The sequence below is a fragment of the Rhinoderma darwinii genome, chromosome 1 (genome assembly GCF_050947455.1).
Source record: "Rhinoderma darwinii isolate aRhiDar2 chromosome 1, aRhiDar2.hap1, whole genome shotgun sequence".
Lineage (NCBI taxonomy): Eukaryota > Metazoa > Chordata > Amphibia > Anura > Rhinodermatidae > Rhinoderma > Rhinoderma darwinii.
The window spans coordinates 266,394,453-266,419,246 of record NC_134687.1 but is presented as its reverse complement, the minus strand read 5'-3'; the positions used below and the strand labels follow the sequence as shown (position 1 = coordinate 266,419,246).

Sequence of the window (24,794 nt, the reverse complement as noted above, 5' to 3'; positions counted from 1 at the left end):
AGCCTGGCCAGACTCAGCTAGCTCCCGCCCTCTGTCTATTTATACCTGCATTTCCTGTTCCTCCTTGCTTGTTATTCTTTTTCGTGTGGTTTCCTGGCCCAGCTACAGCTCCTTCTATTTTGTTCCTGCTCCATACAGACCCTGGCTTACTGACTACTCTTCTGCTCTTCGTTTGGTACCTCGCACACTCCTGGCTTGACTCGGCTCGTTCACCACTCTGGTTGCTCACGGTGTTGCCGTGGGCAACTGCCCCTTTCCCTTGCTTGTATTCCCTTGTATGTTTGTCGTGTTTGTCGTGCACTTACTGGGTGCAGGGACCGCCGCCGAGTTGTACCTCGTCGCCTAGGGCGGGTCGTTGCAAGTAGGCAGGGACAGAGTGGCGGGTAGATTAGGGCTCACTTGTCCGTTTCCCTACCCCCCGGTCATTACAATGTCACGAGAAAACAATCTCAGAATCGCTTGGATAGGTAAAAGCATTCCGCAGTTATTACCACATAAAGTGACACATGTCATATTTGAAAAATCGGCTTCGTCCTGAAGGCCAAAACAGGCTCAGTCCTGAAGGTGTTAAGGCCTGATTTACACGAGCGTGTGCGTTTTGAGCACGCAAAAAACGCAGCATTTTGCGGATGCAAAAAACTCAGCGTTTTGCGTGCGCAAAATGCACTTAACAGCTGCGTGTGTCATCAGTGTATGATGCGCGGCTGCGTGATTTTTTCGCAGCCGCCATCATTATGACACTCCGTTTGGATGTTTGTAAACAGAAAAGCACGTGGTGCTTTTCTGTTTACATTCAGAGTTTGACAGCTGATGCGCGAATCTCGCAGTTCGCACGGAAGTGCTTCCGTGCGACCTGCGTGGTTTTCACGCACCCATTGACTTCAATGGGTGCGTGATGCGCGAAAAACGCTGAAATATAGAACATGTCGTGAGTTTTACGCAGCGCACTCACGCTGCGCAAAACCCACGGACCGTCTGCACTGCCCCATAGACTAATATAGGTGCGTACGACACGCGTGAAAAGCACGCGCGTTGCACGCGCGTATATTACGCTCGTGTAAATGATGCCTAAAGAGGACATGTCACCAGTTCAGTAAAGTCCAATTTCCTATCAGTGTGATACATCTACTTCTCTTCCCTGCACAGCATGATCTCAGCTTCTATTGCGAGATCATGCTGTGCAGGGAAGGGGAGAAACTGCATGACAGCGTCATACAGCCAACACAGACACCACCCCCAGTGAAATCTCAGCGTTACCACCCCTTCGGCTAGTATAACCTAATTAGCATAATAAGAACATGGCTCATAACTCGGAAAGTAGAAAAGCGGATTGGGAAACAATTTACACTGACATCTTCAGCGTGACAGCGCCTATGACATGGGCTAGGAAATTGGGTTTTACTTAACTGGTAGCAGGTCTTCTTTAAATAACATAACCTAGTGGTGACAGAAATAATTTTAGGCTTTTACTTGATATCTTCTGCTGAATTGCAGAATAACCCCCCCCCCCCCCCATAAGTGCGCTTCTGAAGCTGATCTCTTATTGTTTGCTATGGGCAACAGCATGCCTCCCAGCTGTCCCGGATGTTCTGGTCTCCCAGGAGGTCTGCCTCATGTATCGGTTTTGACTGTATCTGTCTCCTGAAGAAGCATATACCGTTATATACAATGGTGAAGCAGGGAGCTAGGAGCAGCTTGGCACAGTGGGTGCGATGCCTTGACGTCATCACGCCTGCTTGCGCGGAGCCACACACAGCATAGATGGAGGAGAGCTGCAGAGGGATCTCCTCCATTCGTCGTGGGAAAGGGACTAAACGAGTATTTATTATTTTTGAGAGGCATTATACTGTGTGTTGGGATACTATGGGGCATTATACTGTGTGTGTGTGTGTGTGTGTGTGTGTGGGGACACTATGGGCATTAAGTTGTGTGGGAAGGAACTATGGGGGCATTATACTTTTTGTTGGGGCCCTATAGATGCATGATGCTGTGTAGGAGAACTATAGAGGTGTTATACTGTGTGCAGACACTATGGGAACATGATATTGTAGCATTAAACAAAGTATGGGGCCATTAAACTGTGTGGCTGCAGTGAGGGGGGCTGGGTGTATGATACTGTGTGGTGGCACTTTAGGGGTATGATAATGTGTGGCGGCACAATATTGTGTGGGGTCACTATAAGGGCAGAATAATGCGTAGCAGCACTGTGGGGATACGATAATGTGTGGTCGCACTGTGGGGCCATTATACTATGTGGGGTCACTATGGGGTCATCTTACTGTTGGTAGGCAGTAAGAGGCATTATACTGTGTGTGGGACACTACAGGGGCATTATACAGTGTGTGGTGCACTATAGGATATTATACTGTTTGTGGAGGCATTATAGGGGAATTATACTCTGGGGGGGGCAATTTGAGGGCATTATACTGTTTGTGGGGGTACTGTAGGGGCTTGGTTATATGTGCAAGCACTATGGGGACATGATAATGTGTGGGGGCACTATAAAGGCAGCATACTGTGTGAGGGCATGATACTGTGTGCAGGCACTATGGGGACATGATATTGTGTGGCGATTCTGTGTGGCAGCACTTTAGTGGCATTATAACGTGGGGTCGCACTGTGGGGTCATGTTACTATGTGGGGCCCTATAAGGGGCATCATACTGTGTGGGGGCACTATGGGCTCCATATTTTGTGGGGGTATTATGGGGCATAAAACTATGTGCAGGTACTATGTGGGGCATGATACTGTGTTGGGGCACTACAGTGGCATGATACTGTGTGGTAACATAAAAGGAACGAAGTGTGTGTGGAAAGGGATTAGGGCTAGAAGAGTGGCCTAAAGTTGAAACAAAATTTTTCCCTCTATACGGTCGTTGAAAGTTGGAAGGAATGGGCAACAGGGACCACATGTGATGTCACAGTTTGCCTGAGAACAAAAGTGTACTAGGTGCCAGCTACCAGATAAGGAATGAACTTCAATCAGCTTTTTAAATAGGTTGCAACTGTGTCGTACTATTTGGGTATGTGCACACGCTAGCTTCCTTTTACGTGTGAAAAGACAGACTGTTTTCAGGAGAAAACAGCTGCGTCGTTTCAGACGTAAAAGCTCCTCCTCGCATTATGCGAGGCCTCTTTGACGCTCGTAATCTTGAGCTGCTCTTCATTGAATGCAATGAAGAACGGCTCAAATTACGTTGCAAAGAAATGTCCTGCACTTCTTTGTCGAGGCAGTCAATTTACGCGTCGTCGTTTGACAGCTGTCAAACGACGACGCGTAAATGACAGGTCGTCGGCACAGTAGATCGGCAAACCCATTCAAATGAATGGGCAGATATTTGCCGACGTATTGTAGCCGTATTTTTAGACGTAAAACGAGGCATAATACGCCTCGTTTACGTCTGAAAATAGGTCGTGTGAACCCAGCCTTTATATTTATGTGTATGTTCAATGTACATAGTTCTCATAAACTGTGCATGTAAACTCAATGTTTTATGGATATTTAACTGATAATATGCTATGATTGTTTAAAACTTTTCTCTTTGTTTAGGTCACATTTCTTACAATGTTCCCTCCAATCATATTGATTCCAATATTGAAAGATCCTCATCTCGAGGTAAGCTGTTCTTAGGTATTTACAAGCTTTTTATAGAAAATGTTTAACAAAAAATATCACAGATGGGTCGGTTAACACAGCAAATAAATTTAATATCATCCAGTTTTATAGTTCAATCATAGTTTATTAGTACATATTGGTACCATCATAACAGCACAATATAAACGTAAAAAAGGCACATTTAAGCCGGTTTAACGTAAAAAGAAAAACTTTTCCAAATAAACATTAGACAAGTTTAATTGTGAAAAATATGAAGTACAGTGCATGAAAGATCAGACAAACTACAGGGAAGTAAGGAAGGAAAGGAAAGGGGAAAGAATGGAAGGAAGGAGGGAAAATGGAAGGAAGAAAAACTATAGATTCCTTAACCCCTACAGGACCCAGCCTGTTTTGGCCTTCAGGACACAGATGATTTTTTTCAAATCGGACATGTGTTTCTTTATGTGGTAATAACATTGGAATGCTTTTACCTATCCACGCGATTCTGAGACTGTTCTCTCGTGACATGTTGTACTTTATGTTAGTAAAAAAATGTGGTCGATAATTTCGGTATTTATTTCTGAAAAACACCAAAATTTAGAAAAAATTAACAAAAATTAGCATTTTTCTAAATTTGAACGTATCTGCTTGTAAAATAGATAGTAATACCACGCAAAATAGTTAGTTACTAGTTAACATTTCCCATATGTCTACTTTATGTTTGCATTGTTTTTTGAACGTTCTTTTATTTTTCTAGGACTTTACAAGGCTTAGAACTTTAGCAGCAATTTCTCATATTTTAACCCCTTCCCGTCGTAAACAACTTTCAGATTTTCATTTTCGTTTTTTCCTCCCCACATTCCAGAAGCCATAACGTCTTTATTTTTCCGTCGATATAGTACTATGAGGGCGTGATTTTTGTGGGACGAGTTGTATTTTTTCGTAGCACCATTTATTTTGCCGTATAATGTACTAGGAAACGGGAAAAAATTATTTGTGGGGTAGAAAATGAAAAAAACAGCGATTCCTCCATGGTTTTTTGCGCGCTGTTTTTATGAAATTCACTGTGCAATTAAAACAACATGTTAACTTTATTCTGTGGGTCAATACGATTACGGCGATACCAAATATATATAGTTTTTTCTATGTTTTAAGTGTAAAAAAGAAAATTTATTTTGCGTCGCCAAATTCCGAGAGCCACAACTTTTTTATTTTTCCATCGATTAAGCGGTATGAGGGCTTATTTTTTGCGGCATAAGCTGTCGTTTTTAATAATACCATTTTGGTGTAAATGCGACGGTTTGATCACTTTTTATTTCATTTTTTGTGGGAGATGAGGTGACCAAAAAATAGACATTCTGGCGTTTACAATTTTTTTTTTTTACGGCGTTCACCGTGCGGGTTAAATAACGATATATTATAATAGTTCAGACTTTTACGGACGCGGCGTACCAATTATGTTTATTTATTTTTTTACTATGCTCTAGGGGGAAAATGGGAAAAGGGGGGTTTTTTGAACTTTTAATATTTATTTATTTTTTTTACACCAAAAAAAACTTTGTTTAACTTATTTTTACTTTTTTTATTAGTCCCCCTAGGGGACTTCAACCAGCGATCATTAGATCGCTTGCACGATATACTGCAATACTAATGTATTGCAGTATATCGTGATTCTGACAGGCACCTATTAAGCCCTGCCGGAGGCAAGGCTTAATAGGTGGACAAAGATAAGTGTAAGTTCATTAAGCCCCCAGGCAGCCATAGCAACCATCGTCCCCCCGTGATTGCGTTGCGGGGGGGGGCACGATGAGCTGTTAGAGGGGGTCGCCCCCCTCGTTCTGACGATTTAAATGCTGCGGTCAGTATTGACCGCGGCATTTAACGAGTTAAACTAGCGGGATCGCGCTCGAGCGCGATGCTGCTAGTTACTCTGAAGTGTCGGCTGTAACATACAGCCGACACCGTCATCGTATGGAGCGAGCTCACTGCGTGAGCCCACTCCATACTTCCCCTACCCGACTTTGGCGTATGGATACGTCAAATGTCGAGAAGGGGTTAAAGAAAATTTGAAAAGGACATTTTTTCAGGGACCAGTTCAGTTCTGAAGTGGCTTTAAGGGCCTTATATATTAGAAAATCCCCAGAAGTCACCCTATTTTGAGAACTGCACCCTTCAAGGTATTCAAATCAGCATTCACAAAGTGTTTTTACCCTTTAGGCGTTCCACAGGAATTAAAGCAAAGTAGAGGTGAAATGTACAAATGTTATTTTTTTGCGGAAATTCATTTATAATAAAAAAAAAATTGTAACACAGAAGGTTTTACCCGAGAAATGCAACTCAATATTTTATTGCCCAGATTCTGCAGTTTTTATAAGTATCCCACATGTGGCCCTAGTGTGCTAATGGACTGAAACACAGGCCTCAAAAGCAAAGGAGCGCCTAGAGGATTTTGGGCCTCCATTTTTTTAGAATATATTTTAGGCACCTTGTCAGGTTTGAAGAGGTCTTGTTGTGCCAAAACAGTGGAAACACCCCAAAAGTGACCCCATTTTGGAAACTACACATCTCAAGGAATTTATCTAGGGGTATAGTAAGCATTTTGACCACACAAGTTTTTCGGTAAATATATTGGAATTAGTCTGTAAAAATTAAAATCTACTGTTTTTCTGAAAAAACATAGAAATTTTTTAATATTTACAAGGAATAATGAAGAAAATGCACCACAAAATTACTAAAGCAATGTCTCCTGATTACGGCAATACCCCATATGTGGTAATAAACTGCTGATTGGACCCACAGCAGGGCTCAGAAGGGAAGGAGCGCCATTTGGATTTTGGAGCACTGATTTAGCGGGATTGGTTTTCGGTGCCATGTCACGTTTGCAACGCCCTGGAGGGACCAAAACAGTGGTAACCCCCAAAATTACCCAATTTTGGAAACACCCCTTAAGGAATTGTTCTAGGGGTATAGTGAGCATTTAGACCCCACGGGTCTTTTGCAGATTTTTTTAGAATTAGGCCGCGAAAATGAATATCACAATTTTTTTCCACTAAAATGTTGCATTTTCTAATTTTCACAAGGGATAAAGGAGAAAAAAAAAACAAACAATTTTTGTAAAGCAATTTCTCCCGAGTACGGAAATACCCTACATGGAGTCCTATTTTTTTTAATTAGAAATGAATTAACCCTTTCAGGACTGATCCATTTTTTGCTTTCTTATTTATGTTTTTCACTCCCCACGTTCTTAGAGCCGTAACTTTTTTCTTTTTCCGTCAATACAGCGGTGTAAGGGCTTATTTCTTGCGGGAGGAGCTGTAGTTTCTATTGACACCATTTAATGTGCCATAAAATGTACTGGGAAACTGAACAAAAATTTTTTGCGGGCTGATATATTAAAAAAATCTGATTACACTTTTGGGGGTTTTCGTTTTTACAGCTTTCACCGTGCGGTAAAAACAAAAACGTTACTTTATTCTGCGGTTTTAATACAATTACGGTGATATCAAATTTATATCGTTTTTTTTTTTATATACTATACTACTTTTACAAAGAAAAATCGAATTGTTAAAATTGTTTTGTTTCACCACATTCTGAGAGCCGTAACCTTTTTATTTTACGGTTGATTGAGCGATGGAAGGTCTTATTTTTTGCAGGACGAACTGTAGTTTTTATTGGTACCATTTTTTGGTACATAAAAAGTTATTAAAAAATTGTATTTCATTTTTTTTTTTGAGAGCTAAAGTGACAAAAAAAACTGTGATTTTGGCGGTTTAAATTATTAACGATTTTTACAGTGTTCACCGTGCGAGTTAAATAATGGTATATTGTAATAGTTTGGCCTTTTACGGACGTAGCAATACCAATTTTGTTTATTTTTTTACATTACTTTAGAAGAAAAATGGGAAAAGGGTGGTTTTTTAACTTTAAACTTTTTTCTCTCTCACTACTAATAACTTTAATTCTTCTACACATTTTATTAGTCCCCTTAGGGGACTTGAACCAGCGATCACTGGTACAATATACTGCAATACTAATGTATTGTAGTATATTGTTATTTTTACAGGCTTCTGTAACCGCACGACCGCTGTTCCTGTCCGTTAGTCCTGGGTGTCAGCTGTAATACACAGCTAATACCAGCAGCGTATGGAGCGGGCTCAGCACGTGAAAAGGTTAAGCAGATTCTCTCGGGTATGGCGATGCCATATATGTGGGCGCAAACTGCTGTTTGGGTACGCTGCAGGGGTCAGAAGGGAGGGAGCGCCATTTTGCTTTTGGAGCGCAGATTTTGCTTGGTAGTAGTTCTGTTTGGGGTTTTGCTGGTATTTCAGTTTATTATATGGGAGTATATGTAATCTGTGCGGAGCACATCAGGGCATAATAAGAGAGTATGATAATGCGGTAAATAAATAATAATTCATAGATATGTGGCTGGTGTTGCACTGATAAATGGCGACCGATCTTATCCGATTTTGGAACACTCTGCCCATTTTGCATCGCCATATTCTGAGAGCCAGAACTTTTTTTATTTTTTCACCACCGGAGCTGTGTGAGGGTTTATTTGTTGTGGGACAATCTGTACTTTTCATTGGTACCATTTTGGGGTATATGCGATTTTTTTGCTCAATTTTTATTCCATTTTTTTGCAAGTCGGGTGACCAAAAACATGCAATTCTGACAATGTTTTTTAGTTTATTTTTTGCAGCGTTCACCGTGTGCTATAAATGACAGTTTTACTTTATTTTGCGGGTCGGTACCATTACGGCGATACCATATGTATATAGGTTTTTTTATGTTTTGCAGCGTTAACGCAATAAAATCACTGTTTTATAAAATAATTTATTTTCTGTGTCTTCATATTCTGAGAGCCGTAACTTTTTTACTTTTTAGTAAAAAAAAGCTGTGTAAGGGCTTGTTTTTTGCGGGAATGGGTTGTAGTATTTATCGGTACTATTTTCGGGTACAATAGCGATTCTGTTTTTTTGTTGATTTTTTTTTGGGGTGCTCATCGTGCGGGAAAAATAACATTATAGTTTGAAAGTTTGGGTCCTTACGAAAACGGCGATATCAAATATGTGTATTTTTTTAAAGTGTTCATTTTCTTCCTATAATGAAAGTCTTATCATAGGAAAAAAAGCATTTTTTGTTTATATAACGTCTAACTTTTATTTTTACACTTTTTTAAAAAACATTTTTATTACTTTTTTTTAACTTTTTTTACTTGTCCCACTAGGGGACATGTGGACTTGCAGCTTTGATCGCTGCTAGCGTACATTACACTACCTACGTAGTGTAATGTGTTCTAACTGTCATTGTGACGTGACAGTCACACTGAGAGGAAGTCCCGGAGGATCGGCCAGAGGCTGCTCCTCTGAGGCTTCCGTACATGGCAACCCGGAGGTCATTGTCTGGCACGACAAGCATCGGCAGCCCCCACAATCACTTTGTGGGGGCTGCCAATGTGCTTGAAACCCCTTAAATGCGGCAAACGCAATCTGTCGCCGCATTTATGGGGTTAATTGCTGAAATCAGCGTCGATGGTCCGCTGACCGGCAAGACTGGCGTGTCAGCTGTCGGGGACAGCTGACCTCCCGGTTCCCGGACACTGTCCGTTAAGAGAGTGTGCGCCGGGATCTACTCCGCAAATGTGCGTCCTGATGCGGGAAGCAAGCCCTCTACAGGACGTACAGTTGCGGCGCAGCGCGTGAAGAGGTTAAAATGGACCAGGACTGCCAGATGACATAGATGTTTTAGTCCGGACCAGCATCTCTGATTAATAATTCTTCCATTTATTTTATGATAGAGAATTTAGAAAAAAAAAACATTTTATCAGAAAGTTGGAATCACCTATCTAGCAGCCTAAAAGAAGAAATATGCCTTACTTTTTTGTGGATAAGGCACCTGATAACATTATGAGTAGCACCATATCTGGATTACATGCTACCTGGTCGACAGTAAACTGGTTTAGCGCCTACCAAAAGGGGGCAATAAGTCTACATACCCACCATATGTGTTAGGCCTGATTTACACGAGCGTGTGCGTTTTGCGCACGCAAAAAAATGCAGCGTTTTGCGTGCGCAAAAGGCACTTGACAGCTCCGTGTGTCATCAGTGTATGATGCGCGGCTGCGTGATTTTCGCGCAGCCGCCATCATAGAGATGAGGCTAGTCGACGTCAGTCACTGTCCAGGATGCTGAAAGAGTTAACTGATCGGCAGTAACTCTTTCAGCACCCTCGACAGTGAATTCCGATCACCATATCGAGTAAACTGTTTTAAAAAAAAGAGATTCGTACTTACCGAGAACTTCCCGGCCGTTGCCTTGGTGACGCGTCCTTGGTCTTGGTGACGCGTCCTTGGTGACGCGCCTCTCTTGACATCTGGCCCCACCTCCCTGGATGACGCGGCAGTTCATGTGACCGCTGCAGCCTGTGCTTGGCTTGTGATTGGCTGCAGCTGTCACTTGGACAGAATTGTCATCCCGGGAGGTCAGACTGGAGGAAGAAGCCGGGAGTTATCGGTAAGTCAGAACTTTTTTTTTTTTTACACGTTCACGTATATTGGGATCGGAAGTCACTGTCCAGAGTGCTGAACCAGTTTAACTCTTTCAGCACCCTGGACAGTGACTGTCTCCTGCCGGGTTCGGTCAAAACGAGTTCGGCCGAACCCGGTGAAGTTCGGTTCGCTCATCTCTAAGACACTCCGTTTGGATGTTTGTAAACAGAAAAGCACGTGTTTACATTCAGTTTGACAGCTCTTGCGCGATCACGCAGTTCGCACGGAAGTGCTTCCGTGCGACCTTCGTGGTTTTCACACACCCATTGACTTCAATGGGTGCGTGATGCGCGAAAAACGCACAATTATAGAACATGTCGTGAGTTTTACGCAACGCACTCGCGCTGCGCAAAATTCACGCATTGTCTGCACTGCCCCATAGCGTAATATAGGTGCGTGCGACATGCGTGAAAAGCACGCACGTCGCACGCGCGTATATTACGCTCGTGTAAATGAGGCCTAAGTGAGATCCCACTTAATCCCCACATCTCCAACATATTCCAAAACTCTGTGGCCAGAGGTTGCAATAACGCCTTTACAGGCGTCATTGATGCCTGTAAAGGCCTACGAAAACAGTTTGAAATCAGTCTCATGCGTTTTCTTACGTGTGAAACTGAATTGATTTTGAGCCGTAGGATAGCGCTGGTGACGCAGTATGAGATGTAATTGAAGTACGTATGTTCCGGTTCTAAGAACCTCTCTTCATGTGGTTCTTTAAACTATCGTACTGTGCTGCCAGCGCAGCATTGCCAGATGGCTCCTAATTACGTCAGTCAGGCGCAGCACTTTGAGCCAATAAGGGTCTATGTGTGCATCCGATGCTGGTGGTGCCCGGAACTTAGAAGGGACGCAAAGGACAGAAGAGGAGTGAGACAAGTCTGTGGCAGCACCAAGGTCAGAGTCCTCACAGGCGGGAGAGGGAGAGCTGCAGGTAATATTATCGCCAGAACGGCTGTGTTACTTTCCCTGTGCCATCAATCCCCATCCTCCATTTCCTCCTCCTCATTTATCACTCTTCCCCCAGCCCCTGAGTTTATGTGCCTGTGTGGATTGTCCAGCTGTGTGATTCTCCAGATCATTTGCCCCTCCTTCAAGTCTGGTCATGATCCCAGTATCTCCCTACAGGGGGTCTATCTCTTTCCGCATCTTATCCATTTGCTCATGTGTTCTTATCTGGATTCACAGGTAGCGGTACAAATTAGTTATGCTATGTGTGAACCCATACTCATACAAGGGCAGGCACGAACATCAGTTCCCAACAAGATGCAGACAAACCACAATGCTACTTAGAGGGAGATTACTCAGGTGCAAAATACTGGCTGCTTAGTATTATCATTGCACACAGATATGGCCTCTATAAGTGTGCCAGTCACATTGTTACATGTGTTCACCATGCTCGCATATAGTCTATTAGTTATACCCAAACTATTAGATCAGACGGGCTGCCCAGCACCTTCTAAGTGTACCACACAAAGTACTGACACACTATTCTCCCCCAACATTACAAGACCTGGCTGCATCCTGAAAAGATATCCATGATAAACTATAAATATCCATGATAAAAAATGAGGTATTAGTTGATATTTTGGTCAAAATATGTAAGCTCGCAACCCGCATCAAGGGTCCTCATCATATTGCGAGTCTCTACACTAATATTACAAACAAATCACCGAAAAAATAACTATATTTATTTAAAATTACTGAAAAATGCCATAATTACTCATAAATAAATATAGTTTTTTTTCCCGGTAATTTACATGTGAACTCAGAATGACTAGAGTGGGATCTGTGCAAATCCTACTTGACACTGCTGCACATTTAATGAATTTTTTAAAAGGCTTCATTTTCAAAACTTTTGTTGTACAAAACACGTAACAATATACAATTAATACAAAACAAAAGACATTCAGAAAGGCATTAGTATCATATAGAAATGCCCATCGAGAGCTGATTCAATACATAACATATACAAGACATGTACAATTATCGTCCCCAAGAGCGTAGCTGAATCAAAACTACCATTCACAAACATTCATCCTTGTGCTCTAACCCCCCCCCCCCCCCCCACATCCTGACACGTTCAAGTGACCATTAAACCGCAGTTTCTGGAATCTCCAACCACCTCAATCAAATCTTCCTAAATTTATCCGGACATTTCCTGCTAATGTATAGCTTCTTATACATAGGTACATATTTATTTACCATTTGCAGCCAGTGTATTAAACTCAGACGTTCTGTGCTCTTCCAAGCCATAATTATAATCTTCTGTGCACAAAAAATAAAAAAACGAAAGAATATCTTATCATAGTGGTTTTGTATAACGTCACCCATAATGCCCAAGAGGCACATCTGAGGGGTAATAAGTTGCGGAAACGCATAATGGGCATGTAGAAATTCTACTATCTCTTGACACAACCACACACGATGTAGAAAGGTACCGACTTCCGACTGGCATCAAAAACAACTATCCGAAGCCGACGCGCTCATGCTCTGAAGCCTAACTGGCGTATAATAGATCCTATGCAAGAACCGAGACTGTATTAGAAAATCCCTTGCACTCACCACTGAATCAAAAAAGGAGGATTCCACCTCCCGCCAGTCCTCCTCTGTCAAGTTAGGGACATCATCCTTCCAGAAATGCCTTATCAAAGGGTCTAGTACCCATGGATGTAATGAAAGTGTACAATTGAGTGAGGACCGTTGAGAGGTCCGGAGCACCAATAAGGTCCTCCAATCCAGAGAAACCCACCTGAGGTGACGTAGAGCCAAATTGGGCACACCAGGCATGCCATAGCTGGAGATAATGAAAAAAACATGTCCCTGAAATGTTATATCTATCCTGAAGTTTAGAAAAAGATACCAAGCCAGAATCTGCATTACATACCTGCCCCAGCAATTTGACCCCTGCCCTGGACCACATCACCGCTCCCGGCAGTGATTCAAGATGAGGCAACCAAGGATTACTCCACAGTGGAGTCCTAGGTGAGTATGAGAGGACCATAGTGACCTTTAGCAGAGCGTGCGCTGTCCTCCAGGCTGCAGCCACCGTCCGAAGTGGCAGTAAGACGCATCTCGGGGATTTAAATCTGTATAGCAAATTTGTCAGACTTTCATAAGAAGTCATAAACACCCCAGCCAGTGAAGTGGCTGCATTACTCAGATCTATCTCTATCCACCAACGAGCAATCACCAAAACAGATAAAAACAAGGACATTTATTCAAAAACACCGAAAAAGGCCATACTTACAAATGGACACAGCCAGGTCACCAGCTGAGAAGCGAAATAATATCCATGAAGATTTGGTGCTGCCATTCCACCCCCCCCCCCCCAACCGTCGTTTAGGGGCCTGCAACAGACTCAGGCTAAACCTAGGGACTCCACCCTGCTAATAAAACGATCGCAGTATGCTATCAAGCAGTTTAAAGAAGTTTTTTAATAACACAATAGGACAGGCACGAAATAGGTATAAAAACTTAAGTAAGTATATTCTAATGTCCGTGGCTGCGGGCTGTCAGCTCCGTTCCCCCCTGACAGCCGCAGCCACGAGTCGGCAAGCGCTGGCCCCAGCCTCCTCCTCAGGAGACGCCAGCGCTCGCGTCCACTCACCTCAGCCGGATCCCGTAGGGTACCCTGGACTATAAGAGGGGTCCAGCACCCTAGTTCTATGCCTGAGTGTTGTTGTGTTCCCTATAGTTTGTCTATGTGATGGCCTCCTGGTGTGTTTCCTGTTTCCTGTACCTGCCCCAGTTCCTGTACCTGTTCCAGTTCATGTTCCTGTTTCTAGCATTCCATACCATCCTGGTCGAGCACTGTGCTGTGCCAAAGTCGTGTCGTGCTGTATACCACGTCTGACCTGCTTCACCTCGCCTGACGTCTACCTGCTGCCTAGTCCAAGCCAAGCCTGCCCTCCTGCTGTCTGAGCTGCCACAGGTACCTATATGAACTATAGACATTCACCTGCACACTGTTGGCCAGCTGCCTTGCCACCAAGACGGTATGGCCCAGTGGATCCACAGACCCTTCGTGACAGTACACTCAGGCCATGGACCCCGCTGGTCGATTTAAGACTATGACGTCTCAAAAGATGCGAGCGGATATGCTGGACCTCCGGTCTCGACAGGACCAACTCCTCCAGGCGTTGAACATTCTTGCACGTCGGCAGGAGGCACAAGCTGCTGTTCCTCCTACACCTCCTGGCAATGTTGATCCTCAGACTACACCTCTTAACAGTATTGACCCACGTGTTTCTTTGCCACTTCCTGACGGCTATGATGGAGAAGCAAGTACCTGCCGTGGATTTCTTAATCACTGCCAGATCCACTTCTGTCTGTATGCTAGGACATTTTCGTCTGATGGCGCCAGGGTCGCTTTTATCATCTCTTTCCTCACTGGGAAGGCTCTTGCATGGGCGAACCCTATCTGGGAGAAACAAGGACCAGAGACCCGTGACTTCCCAGCCTTTCTCCAGACTTTTCACATGGTGTTTGAGGAGCCTGGACAGGTCTCATCTGCAGTGGCCTCTTTGATTAACCTGCGCCAAGGAGACACCTCCGTGAGTGAGTATGCCATTCACTTCCACACCTTGGCGGGAGAACTGTTATGGAACAATGAGGCTCTGGTGGCTGCATTCTGGCATGGACTGTCTTCTAGAATTAAGGACGAACTGCCGTCTACCCTGGATGACCTCATCCTCCTGTCTGCCCGGATAGATATACGGATCCGAGAACGCCTCCAAGAGGATCGACGGGAGGGACCACTTCCTAGTCTGGTCCCTACTTTGCAGCAACCCCTGCTGTCCTCAGATGTCGATCCTCCTAAGGAGTCTGTGATGATGGACCAGTATAAGTTATCTAACCAGGAGAGACAACGCAGGCACACATCTGGACTCTGTCTTTATTGCGGTCTCGATGGCCATCTTGTGCGCCTTTGTCACCAAATACCCCAAATCCTAGGTTTGCTAGGAGTGACAACCTTGGGTAAAGATGGACTTACATCTAAATTGTCCATACCTGTGACCATAGTGTCCGGCGAGAAAATGCATCAGGTCTCTGCGTATCTGGACTCTGGATCCGCTGCTTAATTCATCTGCAGAGATCTGGTGGACCATCTGCAATTACCCACCACCCCTCTGGAGAGGCCGTTGACAGTTGCCTCAGTAAATGGACTACCTCTGCCAGACGCTGTTATAGTTGTGACCAAGCCGCTGAGGCAGGGCCGCCATCAGGAATTTCAGGGCCCCATACAGCTAAATTTTCTGGGCCCCCTACCGTGGCACCACCTGTTAACGGTACTCCGTCCAGCACTATATCATGGTACCCAGGGCCTCCATCAGGGGGGGTATTAGGGGTATTGATGTGAGAGGCCCGGCCAAACCTAATTGAAAGGGGGGCCCGGCAACTGCCGCGACTTGCCTTTGGTAGAAAAAAATACAGGCAACTGCAGAATAAATCAATGGGAGGCGGTTTTGGAAGTTGTTTGGTGCTGATTCTGATGCAGTGTCCGAGTCAATATCAAGGCCCAAAAACTCTGTGAACTGGGCCTTATTGTTAGGGCTTATTCAGACGATCGTGTAATACAACCGTGCAACGTGCAGGATTTTTACGCGCCTCGCACGGACCTATGTTACTCTATGGGGCCGTGCAGACTGTCAGTGATTTTCACGCAGCGTGTGTCCGCTGCGTAAAACTCACGACATGTCGTATATTTGCGCATTGTTCGCGCATCATGCACCCATTGAAGTCAATGGGTGCGTGAAAATCACGCCCAGCACTCCCGCAGCAGTATAAACTATGAATGAAAACAGAAAAGCGCCACATGCTACAAACATACAAACAAAGTGTCATAATAATGGCGGCTGCGCGAAAATCACGCAGCCACGCATCATACGCTGCTGACACACGGAGCTGGTATGGACCTTTTGCATGCGCAAAACGCCACGTTTTTGCGCGCGCAAAAAGCACACGCTTGTGTAAATCCGGCCTTAGGGTAGGAACACACTAGGCATGAACACTGCGGATTTTATGCAACACATTTTATTGTGGAAAATCCGAAGCGTATTACAGTCGCAGCAGAGTGGATGAGATTTGAACAAATCTCATTCACACGCTGCAAAAAAAATTGACCTGCAGTGTGGCTTTTTAAGCCACAGCATGTCAATTTATTCTGTGGAATCACTGCTCCTCTGTTGCGGAAATGCTGCGGTTCTGCCGCAAAAATCACAAATGAGAAAAAAAAAAAGCACTTTTTTCAATTTATAAAAAAGTTTAGACTTACCCCGGCCGTAGTTTAGGTGACGCATCTCTCTCTTCTGAACGTAGCCCGGCCTCCCGTCATGACGTTTCATCCCATGTGACTGCTGCAGCGGTCACATGGTCTACAGCGTCATCCCAGGAGGCGGGGCTACGTTTAGAAGAGAGAGAGAGAAATCTCATCCACTCTGTTGCGACTGTAATACGCTGCGGATTCTCCACAATAAAATGTGTTGCATAAAATCCGCAGTGTTCATGCCTAGTGCGTTCCTAACCTAAGGCCGGATTTACACAAGCGTGTGCTTTTTGCGCGCGCAAAAACGTGGCGTTTTGCGCATGCAAAAGGTCCATAACAGCTCCGTGTGGCAGCAGCGTATGATGCGCGGTTGTGTGATTTTTGCACAGCCGCCATCATTATAACACTCTGTTTGTAGCACGTGGTGCTTTTCTGTTTTTATTCATAGTTTATACTGCTGCGGAAGTGCTGGGCGTGATTTTCACGCACCCATTGATTTCAATGGGTGCGTGATGCGCGAACAATGCACAAATATAGGACATGTCGTGAGTTTTATGCAGCGGACACACGCTGCGTGAAAATCACTGACAGTCTGCACGGCCCCATAGAGTAACATAGGTCCGTGCGAGGCGCGTGAAAATCACGCGCGTTGCACGGATGTATTACACGTTCGTCTGAATAAGCCCTAAAAATAAAGCCCAGTTCACAGAGTTTTTGGGCCTTGATATTGACTCGGACACTGCGTCAGAATCAGCAGCAAAAAACTTCCAAAACCGCCTCCCATTGATTTAATCTGAAATCAATGGGAGCCAGTCGTGGAAAAAAGAAAAAGCAGCACGTCCTTTCTTGCCGTTGTTCCGCCTCTGACCTTCCATCGAAATCAATGGGAGGCAGAAAATGCATTTTTCGCTGTGTTTTTTGTCTGCTGTCCTCAATCGACGCGGGCAAAAAACGCAGCAAAAAACGCGGCAAGATAGTGTGGGCAGGTCAAAATCTGACTCAAAATTCTTTAAGGAATTTTGAGGCAGATTTTTTCGGCCTGCAAAATACTCTGTGTGAACAGGGCCATACTTAAACAGCACTTTGAGACATTTTACTCACTGTGTCAGAAGAACTGCTCCCACTCCAGTCCTCGTCAGGCGATGTCTTCATTCCAGATGTCCAGTCCTTCACCTCCAGGCTCATGAAAATGGCGGGTATCGTAGAACTCCTGCCGCCGCGCAACAACTGGACTCCTCCCCCTCTCCTTACGCAGCTACGCTCTGGCGGAGGAGGCGTGGCGGATGAGGCTGAGGCGGGCCAGCAGGTAAGTAGTCTGTGTGCCGCTCTCCCTGTGTGGGTGTCCTTGCCAGCAGTTCAGCGATATTCTTGTGGTGCGGGCACGAGCAGGTTGCGCGCCGGCACGCCCGGTCGTTCGCGCTTGGGCGCGCGCCTGCGGTCCTTCATGCGCGCGCCTGCGGTCCTTCGTGCACGCGCGCTTGTGCGGTCGAGCACGCGCGGGTGCGCGTTTGCGGTCGAGCTAGCGAGCGCAAGCGGGTGGTGTTTCACGATGGTGTTTTACCAGAGGGGGGCCCGCAGCTCACGGTGGTGTTTGACGAGAGGGGGGCCCGCAGCTCACGACATTGTTTTGGTGAAAAGAACAGGCCCCATTGCAGGGGCCTGTTTTTTTCTACCAAAGGCAAGTCGCGGTAGTTGCCGGGCCCCCCTTTCAATTAAGTTTGGCCGGGCCCCCTACAGTAGTACCCCTAATACCCCCCTGATGGCGGCCCTGCGCTGAGGCTCCAAGTGGAAGCCCTTCACTCCGAACTTCTGTCTTTTTATGTCCTGTTAAAGCTGTTACTGTGTTGCTGGGCCTGCCTTGGCTCCGACTACATGCCCCAGTCCTGGACTGGAATTCTGGAGAGGTTCTCCAGTGGGGCCCTGAGTGTCAAGGTCATAGCCTGGTGCAGATTCGTTCAGCTCAGCCTTCGCTGCCTCGGTCATTGGCAGGATTGCCGAGTCATTACGCTACATTTTCGGACGTCTTCAGCAAGAGGGTGGCGGAGACATTGCCTCCACATCGGGCGTATGACTGCCCTATTGAACTGATTCCTGGTGCATCCCTTCCCCGTGGTAGGGTATATCCTCTCTCCTTGCCAGAGACTCTGTTCATGTCCGCCTATGTGAAAGAGAACTTGGAGAGGGGCTTCATACGAAAGTCTTCCTCCCCGGCAGGAGCCAGGTTCTTCTTTCTCAAAAAGAAAGATGGCTCTCTTCGTCCTTGCATTGACTACTGTGGTCTCAACCAGTTAACGGTGAAGAATAAATACCTGTTGCCTCTGATCTCTGAACTGTTTGATCGTATATGTGGTGGCAAAAATTTTTCTAAACAAGTCCTGCGTGGGGCTTACAACCTAGTCCGGATTCGCCAAAGTCATGAATGGAAGACTGCATTTAACATCCGTGATGGACACTATGAGTATCTAGTAATGCCCTTCGGCCTGTGTAATGCTCCTGCGGTCTTCCAGGAGTTTGTGAATGACATTTTCCATGACTTCCTCTATGTTTGTGTTGTAGTCTACCTTGATGACATCTTGATTTTTTCTCCAGATCCTATGACGCACCAGAGACATGTCCGTCAAGTTCTGCTACGGTTAAGGGAGAATCGTCTGTACGCCAAGTTGGAGAAGTGCGTGTTTGATCAAGATGCTCTACCCTTCCTGGGCTACATCGTCTCGAATTGAGGTCTTGAGATGGATCCTAAGAAGGTAAAGTCTGTTCTGGAGTGGCCACGTCCTCAAGGCTTGAGGGCCATACAGCGCTTTTTTGGGATTCGTTAATTTTTACAGGCAATTTATTCCAAACTTCTCCTCACTGACTTCTCCCATCTCTAACCTTACTAAGAAGGGTATGAACGCCAAGTTGTGGACTCCCGAGGCAGAGTCCGCATTCAATAGCCTGAAGAGTACCTTCACGTCAGCCTCTACCCTCCATCATCCGGATGTATCTCTGCAGTTCGAGTTGGAGGTGGACGCATCCTCTGTCGGTGCTTGTGTACTCCTGTTCCAGAGAGGTCCCAAGGGCAAGTCAAGGGTATGTGGATACTTTTCCAAGCTCTTCTCTTCCGCAGAACGCAACTACTCGATTGGGGATCGGGAGTTATTGGCCATCAAATTTGCCTTGGAAGAATGGAGACATCTATTAGAGGGCGCAGCTCATCCGATCTTGATTTTTACAGACCACAAGAATCTGACCTACCTCTAGATGGCCCAGTGGCTGAACCCTCGTCAGGCCAGGTGGTCACTGTTCTTTACAAGGTTCCAGTTTGAGCTTCATTATCGCCCGGCCGACAAGAATGTGAGGGCCGATGCCTTGTCCTGGTCTTTCGAGACGGAAGACACCATAGAGAGTCCACAGAACATTATTGATCCGTCTTGCATTGTCTTGGTCAATCCCCTGCAAGTTGGGGACATTCCTCCAGGGAGGACTTTTGTGCGCCTGGCTTATTGTGGAAGAATCCTCTGCTGGGGACACTCCTCTAGACTGGCAGGTCACGCGGGGGTACGTAAGACCCAGGATTTGATTGCTCATCATTTCTGGTGGCCCCCGCTGCCCAAGGATATTGTGGACTTAGTTTCTTTCTGTTCTGTATGTGCAGCCAACAAGGCCGCCCACTCCAGAACTGCTGGTCTGCTCCAGCCATTGCCTGTGCCCAATGCTCCCTGGCAGGATATAGCTATGGACTTTATCACGGACCTGCCTCTCTCTGCTGGATGTAGTGCTGTCTGGTTAGTGGTGGACCAATTTTCAAAGATTACCCACTTCGTTGCTCTGACCGGTCTTCCTTCTGCTCCTCAGTTGGCCAAGTTATTCATCCAACACATTTTCCGCCTGCACGGCTTGCCGAAATATATTGTGTTCAGTTTACCTCGAAATTCTGGAGAGCCCTCTGCGGACTCCTCGGCGTGAAGTTGGACTTTTCCTCAGCCTACCATCCAAAGTCTAATGGTCAGGTCGAGAGGATCAACCAGATTTTGGAGAACTACCTACGCCACTTCATCTCCAAGCAGCATGATGACTGGGTGCAGCTGCTTTCGTGGGCTCATATAATAAACACACCAGCGAGTCTACTAGGAATAAACCGCTCTGCATTGTCTACGGCCAGCACCCACAAATTGCTCTCCCGGTGCCTGATACTTCCGAGGTACCAGCGGCTGACTCCACATTTAGAGACTTCTTGCAGATCTGGCAGCAGACTCGATCCTCCATCCTAATGGCAGTGGACCGCTTGAAACGGAAGGCTGACACAAGGAGAAGAGAGCCTCCTCAGTTTTCTCCTGGCACGAGGGTCTGGCTGTCTTCCAGGAATATCCGACTAAGGGAGCCATCATTCAAGTTTGCTCCCAGGTTCCTCGGACCCTTTGAGATCCTGCAGCAGATCAACCCTGTCGCCTATAAGCTTCGGCTGCCTCCTACCCTCAAGATCCCCAACTCCTTCCATGTATCCCTCCTGAAGCCGGGGGTCCTGAAACGCTACACCAAGACTCCTACCCCTGTGGTTGCCTCCAGCGGCCCTTCAGACACCTTTGAGTTTCAAGAGATTCTGGACACCAAAAAAGTGAGAGGAAAGACCTTTTATTGGGTTGATTTGAGGGGGTTTGGTCCTGAAGAATGGTCTTGGGAGCCAGAGGAGAATCTCAATGCTCCTGTTCTTCTGAAGAAGTTTCTCTCTGGTTCCAAGAAGAGGAGGCGTAAGAGGGGGGATACTGTAATGTCCACGGCTGCGGCCAGTCAGCTCCGTTCCCCCCTGACAGTCGCAGCCACGAGTTGGCAATCGCTGGCCCCAGCCTCCTCCTCAGGAGACGCCAGCGCTCGCGTCCACTCACCTCAGCAGAATCCCGTAGGTTGCGGGTGCACGCTCGTGCCCGCTCTTAAAGGGACAGCGCACGTGCCAGACCTTGTTGATGAACTTTGAACCTTGAGTACCCTGGACTATAAGAGGGGTCCAGCCCCCTAGTTCTATGCCTGAGCGTTGTTGTGTTCCCTATAGTTTGTCTATGTGATGGCCTCCTACTGTGTTTCCTGTACCTGTTCCCGTTCCTGTTCCTAGCATTCCATACCATCCTGGTCGAGCATTGTGCTGTGCCAAAGTCGTGTCGTGCTGTATACCACGTCTGACCTGCTTCACCTCGCCTGACGTCTACCTGCTGCCTAGTCCAATCCGAGCCAGCCCTGCTACTGTCTGAGCTGCCACAGGTACCTATATGAACTATAGACATTCACCTGCACCCTGTTGGCCAGCTGCCTTACCGCCAAGATGGTACGGCCCAGTGGGTCCACAGACCCTTTGTGACATATATCATCTTAAATAAATTAATCCTTCCTTATAGTGACAGAGGAAGGTTCTGCCAGGTGTTCAACTGTCTCTCAGTGGCTACCACCAAAGGGTCAAGGTTCAGTTCCCTATATCTTGTTAGATTAAGGGAGATCCCAATCCCCAAATATGTAAATTGGGAGACTATCTGCAATGGTACAGGGAGGTCCTAGCGGGAGCAATAACCAGGAGTAAGTGGAAACATAACGGATTTGGCCCAATTTACCGATAGACCAGAAAAACTACCAAATGTATCAATCAGCTCAAAGGGAGACGCCAAGGAAGGAACATCATCCGCCAAGTACACCAAAGTGTCATCTGCATATAAAGATATTTTTTTCGGTATGCGGCCTCTCGTGATTCTATGTGCACTACCATTCAAAAGTTTGGGGTCACCCAGACAATTTTGTGTTTTCCATGAAAACTCACACTTCTATTTATCAAATGAGTTGCAAAATGACTAGAAAATATAGTCAAGACATTGACAAGGTTAGAAATAATGATTTTTATTTGAAATAATAATTTTCTGCTTCAAACTTTGCTTTCGTCAAAGAATGCTCCATTTGCAGCAATTACAGCATTGCAGACCTTTGGCATTCTAGCTGTTAATTTGCTGAGGTAATCGGGAGAAATTTCACCCCACGCTTTTAGAAGCCCCTCCCACAAGTTGGATTGGCTTGATGGACACTTCTTGCGTACCATACGGTCAAGCTGCTCCCACAACAGCTCTATGGGGTTGAGATCTGGTGACTGCGCTGGCCACTCCATTACAGATAGAATACCAGCTGCCTGCTTCTTCCCTAAATAGTTCTTGCATAATTTGGAGGTGTGCTTTGGGTCATTGTCCTGTTGTAGGATGAAATTGGCTCCAATCAAGCGCTGTCCACAGGGTATGGCATGGCGTTGCAAAATGGAGTGATAGCCTTCTTTATTCAAAATGCCTTTTACCTTGTACAAATCTCCCACTTTACCAGCACCAAAGCAACCCCAGACCATCACATTACCTCCACCATGCTTGACAGATGGCGTCAGGCACACTTCCAGCATCTTTTCAGTTGTTCTGCGTCTCACAAATGTTCTTCTGTGTGATCCAAACACCTCAAACTTCGATTCGTCTGTCCATAACACTTTTTTTCCAATCTTCCTCTATCCAATGTCTGTGTGCTTTTGCCCATATTAATCTTTTCCTTTTATTAGCCAGTCTCAGATATGGCTTTTTCTTTGCCACCCTGCCCTGAAGAACAGCATCCCGGAGTCGCCTCTTCACTGTAGACGTTGACACTGGTGTTTTGTGGGTACTATTTAATGAAGCTGCCAGTTGAGGACCTGTGAGGCGTCTATTTCTCAAACTAGAGACTCTAATGTACTTGTCTTGTTGCTCAGTTGTACAGCGGGGCCTCCTACTTGTCTTTCTACTCTGGTTAGAGCCTGTTTGTGCTGTCCTCTGAAGGGAGTAGTACACACCGTTGTAGAAAATCTTCAGTTTCTTGGCAATTTCTCGCATGGAATAGCCTTCATTTCTAAGAACAAGAATAGACTGTCGAGTTTCACATGAAAGCTCTCTTTTTCTAGCCATTTGGAGAGTTTAATCGAACCCACAAATATAATGCTCCAGATTCTCAACTAGCTCAAAGGAAGGTCAGTTTTATAGCTCCTCTAAACAGCAAAACTGTTTAGAGCGATGCTAACATAATTGCACAAGGGTTTTCAAGTGTTTTATAATCATCCATTAACCTTCTAACACAGTTAGCAAACACAATGTACCATTAGAACACTGGAGTGATGGTTGCTGGAAATGGGCCTCTATACACCTATGTAGATATTGCATTAAAAACCAGACGTTTGCCGCTAGAATAGTCATTTAGCACATTAACAATGTATAGAGTGTATTTTTGATTAATTTAATGTTATCTTCATTGAATAAAAACTGTGCTTTTCTTGCAAAAATAAGGAAATTTCTAAGTGACCCTAAACTTTTGAACGGTAGTGTATATCAGAGGAATGGTGGACAGCCACTGCCAGGGGTTCGATGGCAAGGGCAATTGACAGCGGGGAAAGTGGGCAGCCCTGACGGGTACCTCGTCCCAATGAAAAGGAGTCAGATACATCCAGATTCGTTCTCACCCTAGCACAAGGCCCTTCATACAGGAGACGGACAAAAGCCAGAAACCTTGGACCAAAATTTAGCCTGAAAAGAAGCATCCATAAATAGTGCCACTCAACCGAATCAAATGCCTTATATGTATCCAGAGAGAGAACGGACCCAGGAGACTCATCCCCCCCTGCCGCTTCAATATTCAAGAATAATCTATGTATATTATTGTCTGTACTTTTCCCCTGCAGAAAGCCTGTTTGGTCAGGGTAAACTAAAGACAATATAATCTTCTTTAACCCATTCATGCCGACAATCTGTAGATACACATCCTTTTCGCACATACCCCGTGCTGCCAGGACGTGTATATACAGATCTCAGTTCCAGCCAGCATAGCGCTGTGAAAAGCGCTCGGACGCCGGCTGTGTCAGTGTCCGCGGTTCCCCAGCAACTTGTTCTCTGACAGCCGAACCGATTGGTTCGGCTACAGAGAATATAATCGCCGTTATTAACTGCTTCCTGACCGCCCACAGTAAATTCACGTCGGCACTTGCTGGTCTCTGTGCAGCGCCGACGTGAATTCACAGTGGGTGTTAAAGGCACTATCCGGGTGTCTCAGAGTAGCGGTGACACCCGGATCGTGCTGTTAACCCCTGCCTCTGGTCCCAGAGACATGATCGGGACCTGATTGTTTTAGGTCCCGATCATGTGATCGCAGGGAAAGTTTGTTGTAGCAACAAACTGTAATGTTTGTTGCTATAACAAACTTTCCCGAGGACCGATTGCGGGTGCTGCAGTCGGTTGCATGGCAAAACCGGAGGCCATACAACGGCCTCCGGTCTGCCATTCACGGAAGCCTATGAGGACTGGGCTTGTCCTCATAGGCTTCCTGTCAGTGTGACTGTCAACGTCACACTGACAGTTTATAATACGTTACACT

The 24,794-nt window shown here is 45.7% G+C and overlaps 1 protein-coding gene across 9 annotated transcripts in view; it reads left to right on the top strand.

The window, feature by feature from the left end:
* Nucleotides 1-24,794, top strand: part of ADGRL3 (adhesion G protein-coupled receptor L3) — a 2,099,109-nt gene that overhangs the window by 602,959 nt on the left and 1,471,356 nt on the right. For all 9 annotated transcript variants that reach the window (XM_075863876.1, XM_075863871.1, XM_075863866.1 and 6 more), the window contains exon 7: nt 3,550-3,615. In XM_075863876.1, the coding sequence (XP_075719991.1) occupies nt 3,550-3,615 (66 nt within the window). The remainder of the gene's footprint in view (nt 1-3,549; nt 3,616-24,794) is intronic.